Source organism: Colletotrichum navitas, assembly GCF_030913465.1.
Source record: "Colletotrichum navitas strain CBS 125086 chromosome Unknown LY79scaffold_88, whole genome shotgun sequence".
NCBI classification, from domain to species: domain Eukaryota; kingdom Fungi; phylum Ascomycota; class Sordariomycetes; order Glomerellales; family Glomerellaceae; genus Colletotrichum; species Colletotrichum navitas.
In genome coordinates, this window is record NW_026850634.1 from 16,375 (window position 1) to 31,589 (window position 15,215).

The 15,215-nt window shown below is 27.7% G+C and overlaps 1 protein-coding gene across 1 annotated transcript; it reads left to right on the forward strand.

Annotated features, from left to right (window-relative positions):
• Positions 1–14,538: 14,538 nt before the first annotated feature.
• LY79DRAFT_525416 (uncharacterized protein) lies at positions 14,539–14,901 on the forward strand (the record flags this gene model as incomplete). Its single annotated transcript, XM_060555723.1, has 1 exon — positions 14,539–14,901. The coding sequence occupies one exon, from the start codon at positions 14,539–14,541 to the stop codon at positions 14,899–14,901; it is 363 nt and encodes a 120-aa protein (XP_060409231.1).
• Positions 14,902–15,215: the final 314 nt, after the last annotated feature.

The window sequence follows — 15,215 nt, forward strand, 5'->3', positions numbered from 1 at the left end:
AGGTTATTATAACTTTTAACTAATATAGAAGGCCTTATATAAAGTAGCCTAGTAATTATAAATAGGTTTCTATTATTTAGGGTGTATATATAGATAACTAGGTAATACCTCTATATATTATTATAAAAGGTAAATATTACCTTTTATTATAGTACCTTAATAGTAAATTTCTAGCTATATAGTGTATTTACCTAAGTAAAAATAAATAGACTATAAACAAGATTAGCCTAGATTAGCTAAAGTACTTTAATTAGTATATAAAGTCTTACATAAAGGGTACTTATTACCTTCTAATCCTAGATAACTATAATAGCTATAAATTAACTAAATTTAATAACTACTATACTAAAGAAGGTATTATTACTTTATATATACCTCTTTATTTATTATATAAGCTTTAGCCTCTTAATATTAGCTATTTTAGCCCTTTAAAGTACTTATATAGCAAGAAAATTAAGAAAATAATATAGATATAAATTATATATATTACTAAAGATAACTTTTTTTTACCTTTAAAGTAGTATTCTTTACTTTAATAGGTAAAATAAACATATAAGTAGGTTTTTAATAGGCTAGTCTTATACCTTTTAATCCTAAAGTTATTATTTTTTACCTAGATTTTAAGCTAAAGACACTAACACTAGTTAACTTATATCTAACTAGCTTAGGCTTATAAGACCTAAAGACACTAATAATAGTAATTAAAGGTATATAAAGCTCTACCTTATTAAAAAAAAGGATTAAGGACTATTAAAGAAGTTTACTAACACTAATATACAAGGTAATTAACTTATAGTTAAAGGGTATTAGTAAGTTAGTATATTAACTTACTATTATTAAGGCAGAGAACTATTAACTTTATATAAGGATAAAGGTACTTAGTAAGCGCTAAAGGGCTAAAAAGACCTAACTATGTCTTAGAGGATTACTTAATATAGCTAAAGTAGAGGCACTACAAGGAGAAAAGGACATTATTAAAGCTAGAGGTAAGGAAATGTCCTAAAAGGGAGGTTATATAGAGAGTAGTAAACTACTTACACAATAATATAGTAATTATAGAAAGACTAGATATAATATATAAACCTATAAAGTAGTTTAGGATACTAATAAAGAATAAGGTAATATATATTTTTAATTAATTTTATATAATCTAGTTAAATTAAGTTATTAAAAAGATAAAAAAGTAGGTAGATATACGCTACTTACTATACTGTACTACTTACTATATATATACGTTATATATAGTATTACCTAAGAAGTTTAGTAAAATATTATCCTTTTTCTTAATAACACTATATATATTTTACTTAAATATAATATAAATAATCTTATAAAAGTTTACTATAGAGAAGCACTTTCTTAAGTAAGACTAGAAGGTAATATATATTAACTTAAAAACCTTAACTAATATCTATAAGTTCTAAAGTACTATATATAAAGTAAAAACACTTAATATATTTCTCTCTAAAGTATTTCTTCTTCTAGAGAAAGATATATATACTCTCTTAGTTATATTACTATTATATATAGAAACACTAACTTAAGCCCCTAAGGTTATAAAAAAGTAATATAATATAAAGAAAATATTAGTACTAACTACACTTAAGTAAATTAATAATAATTTATCTATATTAATAAGGTTAAAGATAAGAACTAGATAAAAGCTTATACTAAAGGTAGTAAAAATAATAAAGCTATTTTAGTAGTATATAACCTCTTAAAAGTATAAATACTTATAAGTTAATAAAAAGGATAATAAAAAAAAGAAAATTCTTATACTTAAGAAAAAAAAAAGTATTATAGTTATAGAAAAGAAGGAATAGGATATAGTAAAGTAATCTATATACTATTATATTTCTTTACCTCTAAAGTATTTATTTTAGTCTATAAAAGTCTATTAAGATTAATACTATAGGTCTATAATTATTACTTAACCTAATTAACTTTACTTATTTACTATTCTAACTATAAAATTACTAGCTAGGCACTAGACTAATAATATAGATCTAAGTAATACTATAAGAACTTATATACTTTAACCTATAGATATATATCTTCTTTAAAGTAGGTAACCTTAGTAAAGTTACTTATACTCTTAAGAAGCCTCTTATAAAGCTAAAAGGTTTTATCTAGTAAGTACTAATTAAGTAATATTAATATTATATCTTAGCCTAAGATATCTAATATTATCTAAAGCTTTATAAGGTTATATAAGTATAAATAGTCTTAAGTAGTCTCTTAATTAAGATAGTAATAAAGTTACTAAGGTTACCTAAGGACTATATTTAGCTAACTTTTCTATAAGTAAATTTAATAGTTATTCTAGATATTTATAAAATTAGTAAAGTCTTTATAAATTAGAAGTATAAAGATAAATAATAGTATAACCTTATTAAAAAAGGAGTTTAGGTTAAATAACCTAAATATTTATAGTTAACTAAAGTATTCTTATTTAGCTATTAATAATATTCTTATATTTAAGTGTATATACTTATATACTATTAAGCTAAAGTTACCTAATAAAGTTGTCCTTACTAACTCTTAATCTTAATATTATAAATACTTTTACTAAAGATCTAATAATTATAAAACTATATTAAAATACTTTAATTAGGTATTAAAGGGTTAGGTTTTATATAGTCTTATAATAAAAAGTAATAGCCTCTAGCTACTAGTATAGTCTTAATACTATAATTTAACTATATTTTATAAAGTATAATACTTTATTAAAAAATAACCTAAAGATATTAGTATAGTATAGCCTAGGCAGTATATACTTTAACTTCTATATAAAACTATATAATATACTAGGAGTATATATTAATACTAGTATAGATTTTAAATCCTTATAGAAGAAGTTTATTATATACGTTAATAGACTAAATATAATTAAGTCTTATAGTTATATAGCCTTTACGTTAGCATTATAACTTATTAAGCTAGTTATTAACCTTATCTAAGAAAACTTTATAATATACTTTAAATAATATATTATAACTAATAATATATCTTTGTTATTATATATAGGTATAAAGAAACTTATAGCTAAAAGTATAAATCTAGTAAGTATTATTATTATTTATATAGAAGTATTTAGTTACTTTACTATAAGCTATAGTAAGTTACTCTTTTAATTATTACTACTATAATTAGTAGCCTTTTTAGAGGTTAGCTAGACTAGTTAGTAATATTTAAAAGCCTTTGTTTTTAAGTATAATAAGTATATACTTATCTATAAGTTATTAGTTAAAAAATAGCTTAAAGTAATAGTAAAGGAGTAGTATTAAAAATTTAGTTTAGATTTTATAGTAAAAGTTCTATTTTTATAGGTAGTGTTTAAGGGTTAATAAAGATATTATAATTAATTTAGATTTAGAAAAAAAGGTTATAATTACTAAATATTTCTAGCTAGCCTAAAACTTCTTATAAATATTAGTATAAAATAGCTTAAGGTTAATATATAGTTATAGTATTCTATAAATATATATTATAAAAGTATATAAAGTTATATAAATTAGTTTATTTTAGGTATTAAAAACCTAAAAAACTTAAAAGTAAAGTAGATCTATAAGCCCTTATATATATATATATATATAAGGGTACCTATACCTAAAAAAACTTACCTTAAATACCTTAATTATACTTTTATCTATAGGGTTTTATTAACCTTTATATATATCTATATATATCTATAACCTTTTACTTAGAAAAATACTTAACTAATAAATTTAAAAGTAAAGCTTAACTAACTATATAGAAGTATATAATTATATATAAGGCTATAAATAACTTACTTATTTTACTTACTCTTAGACTTAGGCTCTAGAAAGTGTATAGAAGTATTAAAGTCTATATAGAACTATAAGTATTATATAAAAGAGAATATAAAATTATATAGAAGCTTACTATAGCTAATATTATTAAGCTTATTTATAATACCTACTAAGGTATTACCTAGGACCTAAAGCTACTTAGGATAAATATTATAGATTATTATAAGAAAGTCTACCTTTATATAAAAGACCTTAAGCTTATATAGGCTTATAAAAGTTAGGCTACTAGTGCACTTAGTAGTATACTCTTGTATAGGTTAGTATAAGGCCCTAGGGAGTTATTATAAGTGTATATAGGACTTACTAAGAAAGTATATACTTATACTACTATTATAGTAGTAGTTACTATATATACTATTCTTTATAAGTTAAATATAAGTTATAAAAGGACTAAGTAACTTTTTATAGTTTTTATATATATTTATACTAGTTTTTTTAGTTCTATATATATAGATTATAACTATATTAGTATTCTATATATAGCTAAGATTAAGGTTATAAAAGTATATAGCTTTATTCTTAATTATAGTATAAAGCTTAATATTATTAAGTAGTGCGTTTAGGGGGTAATTTATATAGTTAAAAATAGCTTATTTCTTCTATCTATAGTGCTATAATCTATGTTCCTTAAATATTACCTTACTTAGTAGATTCTGCCGCAAGTATCTATATTTAGGAACAAAGGTTAGATTAATAAGCAATATTGTTCTAGAAAGTAGTGTTAGTTAGTAATATCCTACATAATACACCCCCTTAGGCGTTAGCGTAGGTTACTATACGCCTAGATACAAAGGAAAAATAGTTCTTCTAGTGTAAAAAGGCTAGTTATTATATAATTATAGGCTATTAGCATTAGGTATTCCTATTAGTAGGGCTACTTACTATAGGGCTAGCCTATGCACTAGTAAATATTTACCTTAAGGCTAAATTTATAGTTACTTTTTTCTCTTTTTTCTTTAATAACTATAATAATAATTATAAGTTATATTATTATTTTTATTATAATTAATTACTAACTTATTATCTTTTATATTATTATACTACTTTACTTAATTACTAATACTCTTTTTTTTTTTAAATATCTTATAAAACTATTACCTTTAGTAAGGCTTATATATATGCCCTTATAGCTACTATAGGCCCTAAGGCTATAGTAGTCTTACTACTATATAACTACTATAGTTACTATAAGTACACCTTGTCTTCTCTTAAGGAAAAGAAAAAGACCTTTAGTAGGTCTATAGAAGAGTAAGAACCCCCTGTAGATAAGTCTTATAAGTATTATCTTATTACTAGTTAATTAATTTTAGTACTAAAGAATAAGTATAGCTTCTTAAAAGTAACAACAAGTAGTCTCTCTAGAGACTAGCCCTCTTAACTTTAGTTAAGAAAAGCTATATAACTTAGGCCTAGATTTACCTTTAACTAGTATATTACTACTTATTATTACCTAGTTATTTCTTAATTACTAACTTATTTTATAGATAATAGAGTAGTAGTAAAGTAGTTACCTTTTTACCCTTATATTAATAATAAAGAGAGCCTACTACTGTCTCTAAGGTTAAAGAGGATTTAGGTAGTAATAATAATGCCTTTATAGAGGCGCTAGAGTACTAGGAGGGTATAGTAAGAGACCTACTGTTATTAGCCCTTATAAGTATTACTTAAGGAGCACACTTATAGGTTAATTTAATAGTAAGTGTCTCTTAGGTCTTAGCCTTAAATATTACTAATGTATTATATATTAGTGTATATATATACTACTTACCCCTAAGGTTATTAGCCTAGCTAATGCCCTCCTGTGTACTCTAAGTAGTAAAAGGCCTTATATAAAGTAAGTTACTTCTATTTATATAATAGTTACTTTTACTTATATATCTTTATTTTAGGTAATTATAGCTATATAGTTATATATACAGGTGTCTTCCCTAAACCCTAAAGAAGAGGAAGGCTACTTTACCTATAACTATCTCCTTTAATAAGACAAGAGGAGGAGATAAAGAGGAAAAGAAGAAAGAAGAAGAGAAAGAGGTATATAATAAGTAGGTAGCCTTAAGGATCCCTTTATAAGGCTATTACCCCTAAGTGTTCCTCTAGCTTCTTTATTAGTCCTTATATATATTATAGTGTCTCTATTAGTACTACTTATACATAGGCTAACCTTAATAGCTTTATTAGTAAGCTCCTTTTATATAGAGGACTTACTCTATATTTTATTATCTCTTAGATAATTATATAGATGCCTTCCTCTATTAATAATAGGCTCCTTAGCCCTTAGGCTATTTTTACCTTTTTAGAACATTAGGCTCCTTAGCCTATAGGCTATTTTTTAATTTTTACTTTAGCTTAGGCCCCTTAGCCTTAGGCTATTATTTAATTTTAGAGAAGTTTTTACTTTTACTTTTCTTATTATTTATTAATTAGGTCCTTGTTTCTTTTTATCTACTATATACTATATATCTTATAAGTTAAGGAGTACTCTAAAGTACTTAAATTTAGCTTATAGGAGATTCTTAGTAAGTCTATCTACTAGTATCTTGTTTATTAGTAGATATATAATATTAACTTTACCTTTATATAGACCTCTTATAGCTATATATTCTAGATATTAATATAGTAAAGTTATATTATAATTCTTCTTTTTCCTTATAACTAAGTAAATTATCTATAGTTATTATATTATACTACCTATATATTATCTTTTAATTTAAGGTAGATATTATAAAAGAGGTTTTTAGGGTAATAAGCTCTTTAGTTATATAGTTAAAAGCAAGAAGCTTAGCTTTAGTTATTAATATTATAACTATTACTTAGTAAGTTACTTTCTAATAGATTAGGCTACTAAAGAGATATATAATATACCCCTAGGATAACTAGTAAGTAATTATATTATTAGTAAAAGAAGTATTACTTATATAAAGAGTTATATACCCCTAAGATACTAAAGTATATTAATAATATAGGGTATAAAAGAGGTATTAAATATACTACTTTACTACTTAAATATAGTGTACACTTAGGTTTATTAGGTACCTAGAGAAAGTAAGTAGGTAAATACTATATCTAGCTAGATTATTATAGTAGTATATAGGATTAATCTAACTATCTCTTAAAAAGCTTTACCTCTACTAGTGTTACTGTCCCTTGTTTTAGAGAAAGTCTATTATTAGTAGTAGTGTTATAAGAGAAATCCTATCTATATATTTAAACTTTACTACTATATTATAGATATATTAGTTATAGTAAAGGTATATCTTCTAGTTAGTCTATTATATATAATATAAATACCTAGATACTACTTTACTTCTCTAAGGTCCTTTATTTTATATACCTCTTTTAGCCTTATAATAATTACTTCTTTTGCCTTTTACTCTCTTTTAGGTATATAATAAGAATATTATTAATATAAAAGAGTATATATATAGTATACTCCTTAGAAATAAAGAGACAAGGTCTTCTTTAATAATAAAGCCCTAGGCTTTTTAGTGTCTTTATAAACTCCTTAAACTAAAGAAGAGGTATATTATATAACCTATATAAGGCCTATATAATAGATACTACTTTTCTTTTTACTAATAACCTAGTAGTAGCTTATAGTATACTAGCTTTCTAATAGGTCTCTTTTAGTATTAAGAAATATATTAACTATATTAAGTTACTTAACCTTAAGGTTAAATTATATAGTAATAGCTATTACTATATAAAAGGTTTATACTATAAGGTTACTATATATATCTAAAGAAGGGGTCCTTTTCTTATATATCCCCCTTATAATAACTTATGCCTTACTATAGTTAAGATATCCTTCTAGATCTTACTTATATATCTATACCTACTTTAATAAGAGAAGCCTTATTCCTAGTAGTAAATCTTACTTATTAATTACCTTAAACACTTTAAGACGCCTTAGTTCTATAATTTTATAGTCTATTACTTATTATAGTAGTTAATAAAGGTCTAGAGGTATCTTAATTAACTCTTTAGTGTCTATAGTAGTCTTATAAATTATTATAATAATATTACTTCTTGTTTAATATTTATAGTATATAATAGGTTATTAGCTTATATATTACTATATTTACTATAGTATATAGTGTATAGTGCCTATTACTTACTTTAGCTTTACTTCTTGTTAATTATTTAAGAAGGTTATAAAGAAGCTCTTAGGCTTAGTCTTTTCCTTAACTAAGGGACAAGAAGAATACCCCCTTAGAGGCTACTAGTAGGCGCCTTACTCCTAGTCTAGCTTTAGTGTACTATAGTTAACTATACCTATATACACTAGAGGGCCTTTATTATTAGCTTATTCTTATTTCTTAGCCTTACTTCTCTTAGCTTAGACTATTAGGTTAATTATATAGCTATATATTAATCTATATATCTTTCTATTTTAGAACACTAGTTATTATCTAGTAGTATAAAGGTTAAAAGACCTCCTTTATATAAGGTTATAATCCCTTTATACTATAGTGCTTAGCCTTATTATATAATCCTACTACTTAACTATTATTAAGTATTACGCCTAGTTAACTAATTTTAGAGGATAAGGCTATCTTAGTATTTAGATTACTAGGGCCTAGTGTTATCTTAGGAGTCTATGCCTCTTCTTTTCCTCTTATAGTAATACCTTAGTTATATTACTTAATATCTTAAGTAATTACTTTAGTATTACTTAACAAGGATTATTATTCTATATTATAGTAACTATTATTTTAGATACTATTATTATTACTTTTATTAACCTAAGTATATTATTATTATATCTTACTTATAGTCTTTATCTTTAATAATTTTAACTATACTTCTTACTTTTAACTTTACTATTATATTACTCTTCTTTTTTTACTTTAGAAGAACTTTATCTTATTAAAGTATATATTATATATAATAATTACCTTATATAGTAAAGGTACCTAAATCCTATAAAGGTTATATATATTTTATATATATTTACTAGGTATCTAATATACCTTATAGTTTAACTTTAAATTATCTTTTCTAAATACCTTTCTTATAGTTACTTATTAATAGATAAGCTTAATATCTATATATATATATTTATCCTAGTAAAGACAAAGGTTATACTATAATACTACTATATACACTAGTGCCTACTAGTAAAAGTACTATCTAAACTAAGCCTCTTCTTTCTTAATAGGCAAGTCTAGTTATAACACTAAGAGGGCTTATATTATATATATAGATTACTATAAGTGCTACCTCTAGCTATAGTTTATAGGGTAGTCTAGAGGACAAGAGTATCTTTACTATATAAGTAATAATTTCTTGCCTTACTTTCTCCTTACTACCTATAGGCTCTTTTATATTTAGTAAAAGAGCTCTATATTTATCCTAAGCTTTACTTCTACCTTTTATACTCTATATCTCCTTTAATACTAATAACTAATATATCTTTATCTTAGTAATCTTATAGATATTAACCTTTACTACTAGGTAACCTAAGTAATAAATCTATAGATAACTAGAATAATTATTATAGGTCTTTCTAGGAAGTATAACTCTAAAAAGCTAAGTAGTATACTTGTCTCTTAAGTATATAAGCTACTTTAAGTAGTTAAATCTAGTTAAGAAGTTAAAGAGATCCTAAGAGATATAATAATATAGATAAATTAAGTAGTCTTTAGAGGCTTACTTTAAAATTACCTTACTTATATAGGAATAGTTAATACTTATATTTAATATAAGATAGTCCTTTAATTTTACCCCTAAGCGTTAACCTAGAGTATTATAAGCGCTTTAGGCCCTAGATGCCTACTCTAAAGGTACTAAAGGTAGGCGTTATTACTATAGTCTACTAGTGTATTTATTAATAAGTAAAACAAGGTTATAAACACTTATATATTTACTAGTAAGGTAAGGCTATAAGAATAAGGCTATATAATAGCCTAAGGCAAAAAGAGAGGTTTATATTTAAGAAGACAAGGTTACCCTTATATACTAGCTTCTTTATAGTTATATTCTTTTTAGGTGTTCTAAAGTAAAAAGTATAGTTATATCCCTAATACTATACTTTTGCCTTCCTAATTAGACCTTCTAAGGTAATATTAATATAAAATCTAGGAATAAAGGCTATATTTTTAGCCTAAGATCCTCTATGCCTAGCCCTCTTCGCTATTAAGGAGGTTCTTTATAATATATATACTATATCCTCTATAAGGTAAATATTATACCTAATTTAATATAATAATTATCTATATTTATTTTATAGAGCTAGGCTTAAGGAGTAACTTATTATTTATAATATAAAGACCTCTATAGTTATTAAGAATAGTGCTTTTACTAAGAGTATATAGGCTAATAAGTAAGGTTAAGAATACACTAAGAGTTAGAGGAAGTATAGCTAGGGTCTTACTAAATAAGCAAAGGTTAATAGTAACTATAATAAGGGTGCCTTATAGTAAAAGGGGTTAAATCCCCTTTTTTTACTTCTTTTATACTTTACCCCTAAGGTTTAACTACTTTAGCTTTAAAAGCTCTATAATAATAGCCTTTACTACTTACTTACTTAGGTTACCTAAATAATCCTTAACTTACTAGAGAGTATATACTTAATATACCTATAGTTAATAGGTTTCTATAGGTAGTTAGACCTCTTATAGAGGTATTTAAAGTACTACCTTTTATCTTATAGTTTACTTTTCTTATAAAGGTTATATATACCTTTGTTACTTTATAGGATTTTATAGGTATTATTTATAGTAAATTACTTAGTAACTTACTATATTCTCTTAGGGTTATTTACTGTCCCTAGTTATTTAGTCTTTATAAGGTTATTTAGCTTACTGCTTACCTAGGAGGAAGTAATTTACTACTTAATAGTGCATAAGAAGGTCTTAATTAGGAGAGTACCTTAGATCTTAGGGATACTATACACTTTAGCCTTTATTAAGGTAGTACACTATTCTCTAAGCTAAGTAGATAGGTTATTTATTAATAAGGTATATATAAGAATCTTATTATAATTATTATAGGCTATATTACTTACTATATTATAAAAAGAGTATATTATTATTTAATCTCTAAAATAGTTATATAAAAGGTAAAGTTAATATTATTATTTAGTAATTATAGCTATATACCCTCTATAATCTCTTTATAACTATAGTATTAACCTAGCTTAATAATAGGTTATTTACTTTTACTATTTATATATCCTTAGCTTAGTAAAGGATAAATTACTTATAGTAATAATCTATTCTTACTTTATTACTTTATTATTAATAGTTAGTGCTACTAGCTAAATAGGCTTTAGCCTTACTACTTACTTACTAGCTAACTAAGAGGTTATTCTAGCTTATAAGGTTAGCTTTATATTACCTTTAGCGCTTAGTGTTTTACTTTATAATATATTTAGCTAGCGTAGGTGCTCCTAGGTGCTTAGGGAGCTTCTTTTGCTATCTAGATTAATAAATTACTAGACTTTACGTTAGGTAGTATAGAAGTAAAGCTTTATATACTAAGGAACTAATCTTTATGTATAGTTAAAAGGCTATAAAGGCAGGTGTTAGTTAGTAGACTTACTATTACTTCTAAAGGTATTATAGGCGTAAGATAAAGTTAAAAAAGAGTATTAGTTTTAAGAAAGGTATTTCTAAGCGTATACTACTTTATAATAGTAGGGGTTATTATTACTTATAAATTAAGTTAGAGCTAGGCTTATAACTATTATTAAGTAGTATGTTTAAGGGGTAATTTATATAGTTAAAAGTGGCTTATTTCTTTTATCTATAGTGCTATAATCTATGTTCCTTAAATATTGCCTTGCTTAGTGGATTCTGCTGCAAGTATTTATATTCAGGAACAAGGGTTAGATTAATAAGCGATGTTGTTCTAGAAAGCGGTGTTAGTCAGTAATATCCTATATAACACTTAATTATATACTTTACTTATTAAGTATATAAGCCTATATATAAATATATAAAGTTATATAAAGAAATATACTTTAAGAAGAAGCTTATAAAAAGTAATATATAAAGATATAGTAGAACTAGTATAAGTAATAGTAGCTTTATAAGAGTTAGTAGTGCCTTATATAGGAGGTTATAGGATTATATATATATATATAAAAGCCTATAAAGTAATATAGGCTAGCTTAGATAGGTATACTAGCTAATTACCTTTACTAAGGTCCTTAAGAAGGTTTATACTTTTAATTAACTTTAAGATACTTAGAGATATTATAACTAGGCTTACTTATACTTATATTTATTTATAGAGGCTTATATAAAAGTTCTTATAAATATAAGGGAATTATTATATTTATAAATATAATACTAAATATATATAAAGTTATACTAAATATTATAAAAGTTAACTAAATTCTAAAAAAAAGTAAAAAGTAAAAGTAAAGTTATATAAAAAAATATAATTAAAGTAATATAACTAAAAGAAAACTAGTAAAAAGCTACTAATTATTACTAATTAATATATACTATAGTAAAAAGATAAAAAAATATATTATTTTACTTATAATAACTTAAAGATTCTATATCTTATATTAAAATAATATAAATTAGTAAAAGTTATATAGTATTATAAGTTAAAGTTAAAAGTAACTTATAAAAGTTATAAAAGTATAAAGAAAAAAAAAGAAGAATTAGAAAGTTACTAGTAGTTAAAAGAGATTAATAGAAGGGTAGTAGATATATAGACCTTATTTAACTAATTAGAGGATATAGATTTATTTTATTTACAGAAGTGTATATATCTAATTAGTATTTTACGCGTAGTGGCAGGAGGGGTAGGTGTAGCCCCTTCCCTGTTTTGACGGAGTAAGCCCTGCAGGCTGCCGTAGTGCGGCGTTGCTCTGTAGTCGCGGCCCGCGCAGGCCGCTGCTGGACACGTCCCATACCAATAGAGGTAGATCGTAGTACGCGGTAGCAAGCATAGTGGCGCCCTGGTCGACTGCAGCAGTTTTAGGAACGTAACGGCAGCCATCGGGGCCAAATTCCAATAGTAAGAGCTGGCCCAAGACAGCAACTGTCTGCCGCGAGGTCTTCCAGTAGGTAGCCCTACACGTGTCCATCTTTGAAATGGGCCAAAAGCGCGGTATCTCCAGAGTCAAAGGTCATGTCAACCATCGGGGCAGTTGGCAGGGCGGCAAAGGTCCAGCGCAAACCCAGAGATCAATTTGCTATGCCCCGGTAGTCCGCAGACTGGCCCGAGCAAGCAAATGCCCAAAATTGCTAAAGCGCGTTAACGCTTTCTTGGTGATTAACTTAAGTATCATTACTGAAATACTTACTCAAACATACTTGCTCTTAACCCTAGCTGCTTGTAGGTTGTGTCAAAACGGGAAACGGAGACTATGAGCTCGCTAGGCTACTGGTGTTCTCTATCAAAATCGACCTGCTGCCGCCCTAGAATTAGGGCCTGATGGGCAAAACCGATATCAGGCCGATAACGTCTGTACCCTAAGAGGGAATTACATAGGGTTATGGTTAAGAAGAGTTGAATGCAAGGCGAAAGGTTAATTTTATGAATATACCATCTAGGTCCTTGGATATGTAAATCTCTCACCGCCTACCCTTTTGTAGCATTAAAATAAGGTTTATTACAGGAAGTAGGATATTAGTTCTTTTCTAAACTTCAACCTAAGTCTAGAGATCGATAATGTTTATATGAGGAAAGCGGGGTATTTGGCGGAATTAACGCAAAAAAAGTCACTGCCTGGGGTAGTACGTGGCCTACTCTGATATCATTAGAGTTCTGCAATGTAGAACTGAAATCATGACGAGGAATACTTACTTTTACTATAGGGTATTTGATACAGATAAGTGCCACGCTGTAAGAGGCCTACTAAGCACCATGTACTCATGTAGATCTAATTCATCTTCAGTAGAATGCTGGTTATTAGAGTATATTTGTACAAAGCCTTATATCAAAGAGTGTCCTAGAGGTGTCGAAAGGCTGTATTCTTCCTTGGCTTAGTCAGCGTTCATAGACCCACCTCCAACTAAGCCTCCAATGGTTCCATCCATGCGCAACCTAGTGAGTGATCAGACAAGCTGATATTGTCCCCCCCCCCTGTCAACCCGAGAGTACCATGCGCACTAGTCTATGGAAAGTCCAGTAGACAGTGGATTCAGTGATAACACAACTATCTTTAGAGGCAAAAGGGATAGTCTTGGCCCATCCCAACCCAGAGCGCAGCGTAGGAAGCAAGGTGGGTTAGTACTATTCTAACCCTCCCTGGCGGAGCCGTTTTGGAATTGAAAAAAATCTAAGAAAACTGGATTTGAACTGGATTTGAACCTGCAGCCTTTAGGATATGACTGCAGCCTTTAGGATATGAGGTTTATCGCTGTTATCGTGCACGGTACTCTCGGGTTGACAGGGGGGGACAATATCAGCTTGTCTGTAGACTCCAACGTAGTGTTCGGCGTAAATCTCGAATTAAATGTGGATAGCAACTGACTCGGCCCACCATCAAAGAAGGCTAGGTTGGCAGATTTATCGGCCTTGCCGATATTTTCAAGACCGATGTTTTCAGACTTGGCAATAGTTAGTAAATACAGATAAAAGGCTGCCCGAGTATCCGTATTCAAACATGCATGCATCCATTGTTTGTCACATTCGCACCAAAACTCACAAAACTATTGAAATCTCCCTATTTCCTGGCACCTAGCAGACATTGCCACTACATTGCCACTAAATTGCGATCTCGACGAGTCCTCAAGTCAAAATGCAACTACCTACGATTACCGCCGCTAGCTCACTGTTGCTTGTTCCCCTCATTGTTAAGGGTGCGCTTGCTTGTAGTGCGTACACATACTGTCACTGCTACGACTCCAATGGCACTGTCAACGTCAACGCAACAGGGACAGTCTGCAATCGCTACAATTATAAAGATTCAACAGCAGTAATGGTCTCTGACGAGTGCCAGTATACTGGCAAAGAGAGAAGATGGGTGGGTAAACTCTGGGTATGGTATGGCTTCAGCAATTGCGACTTCCGCGAACTGTGTGCTGAAGCCGGTGCGACTGGGGACGACTCGAGTTGCAGAGAGAAGCCAGGTGGCGCCCAAGGATTTGCCCCCCACAGCTAAGCGAACACTGCCTATCGCGATACTTTTCGATGTCTCCCAATGCGAGGACCTTTTGTTGGAAGGAGGGAGGGGTTACTGGCGTAATTATGTATATTCGTTTAACAGTTCTTTTTGTGGAGTTTGCACGACACCGTCCACTCCGGCCACAAATGGGTACGAGAAACCCGTTTCTTCTATTACTCTGGGATTATTATCTAAGCCATGAATCGACCTTCCACCTCCCGATAACTTCTACCCATCCCCGTCCCGAGGCTTATTGTTTCTCTTCTCGTCGATTTCCGTCGCGTCGTCATCCTACTCAGGTTTGTTCCCTT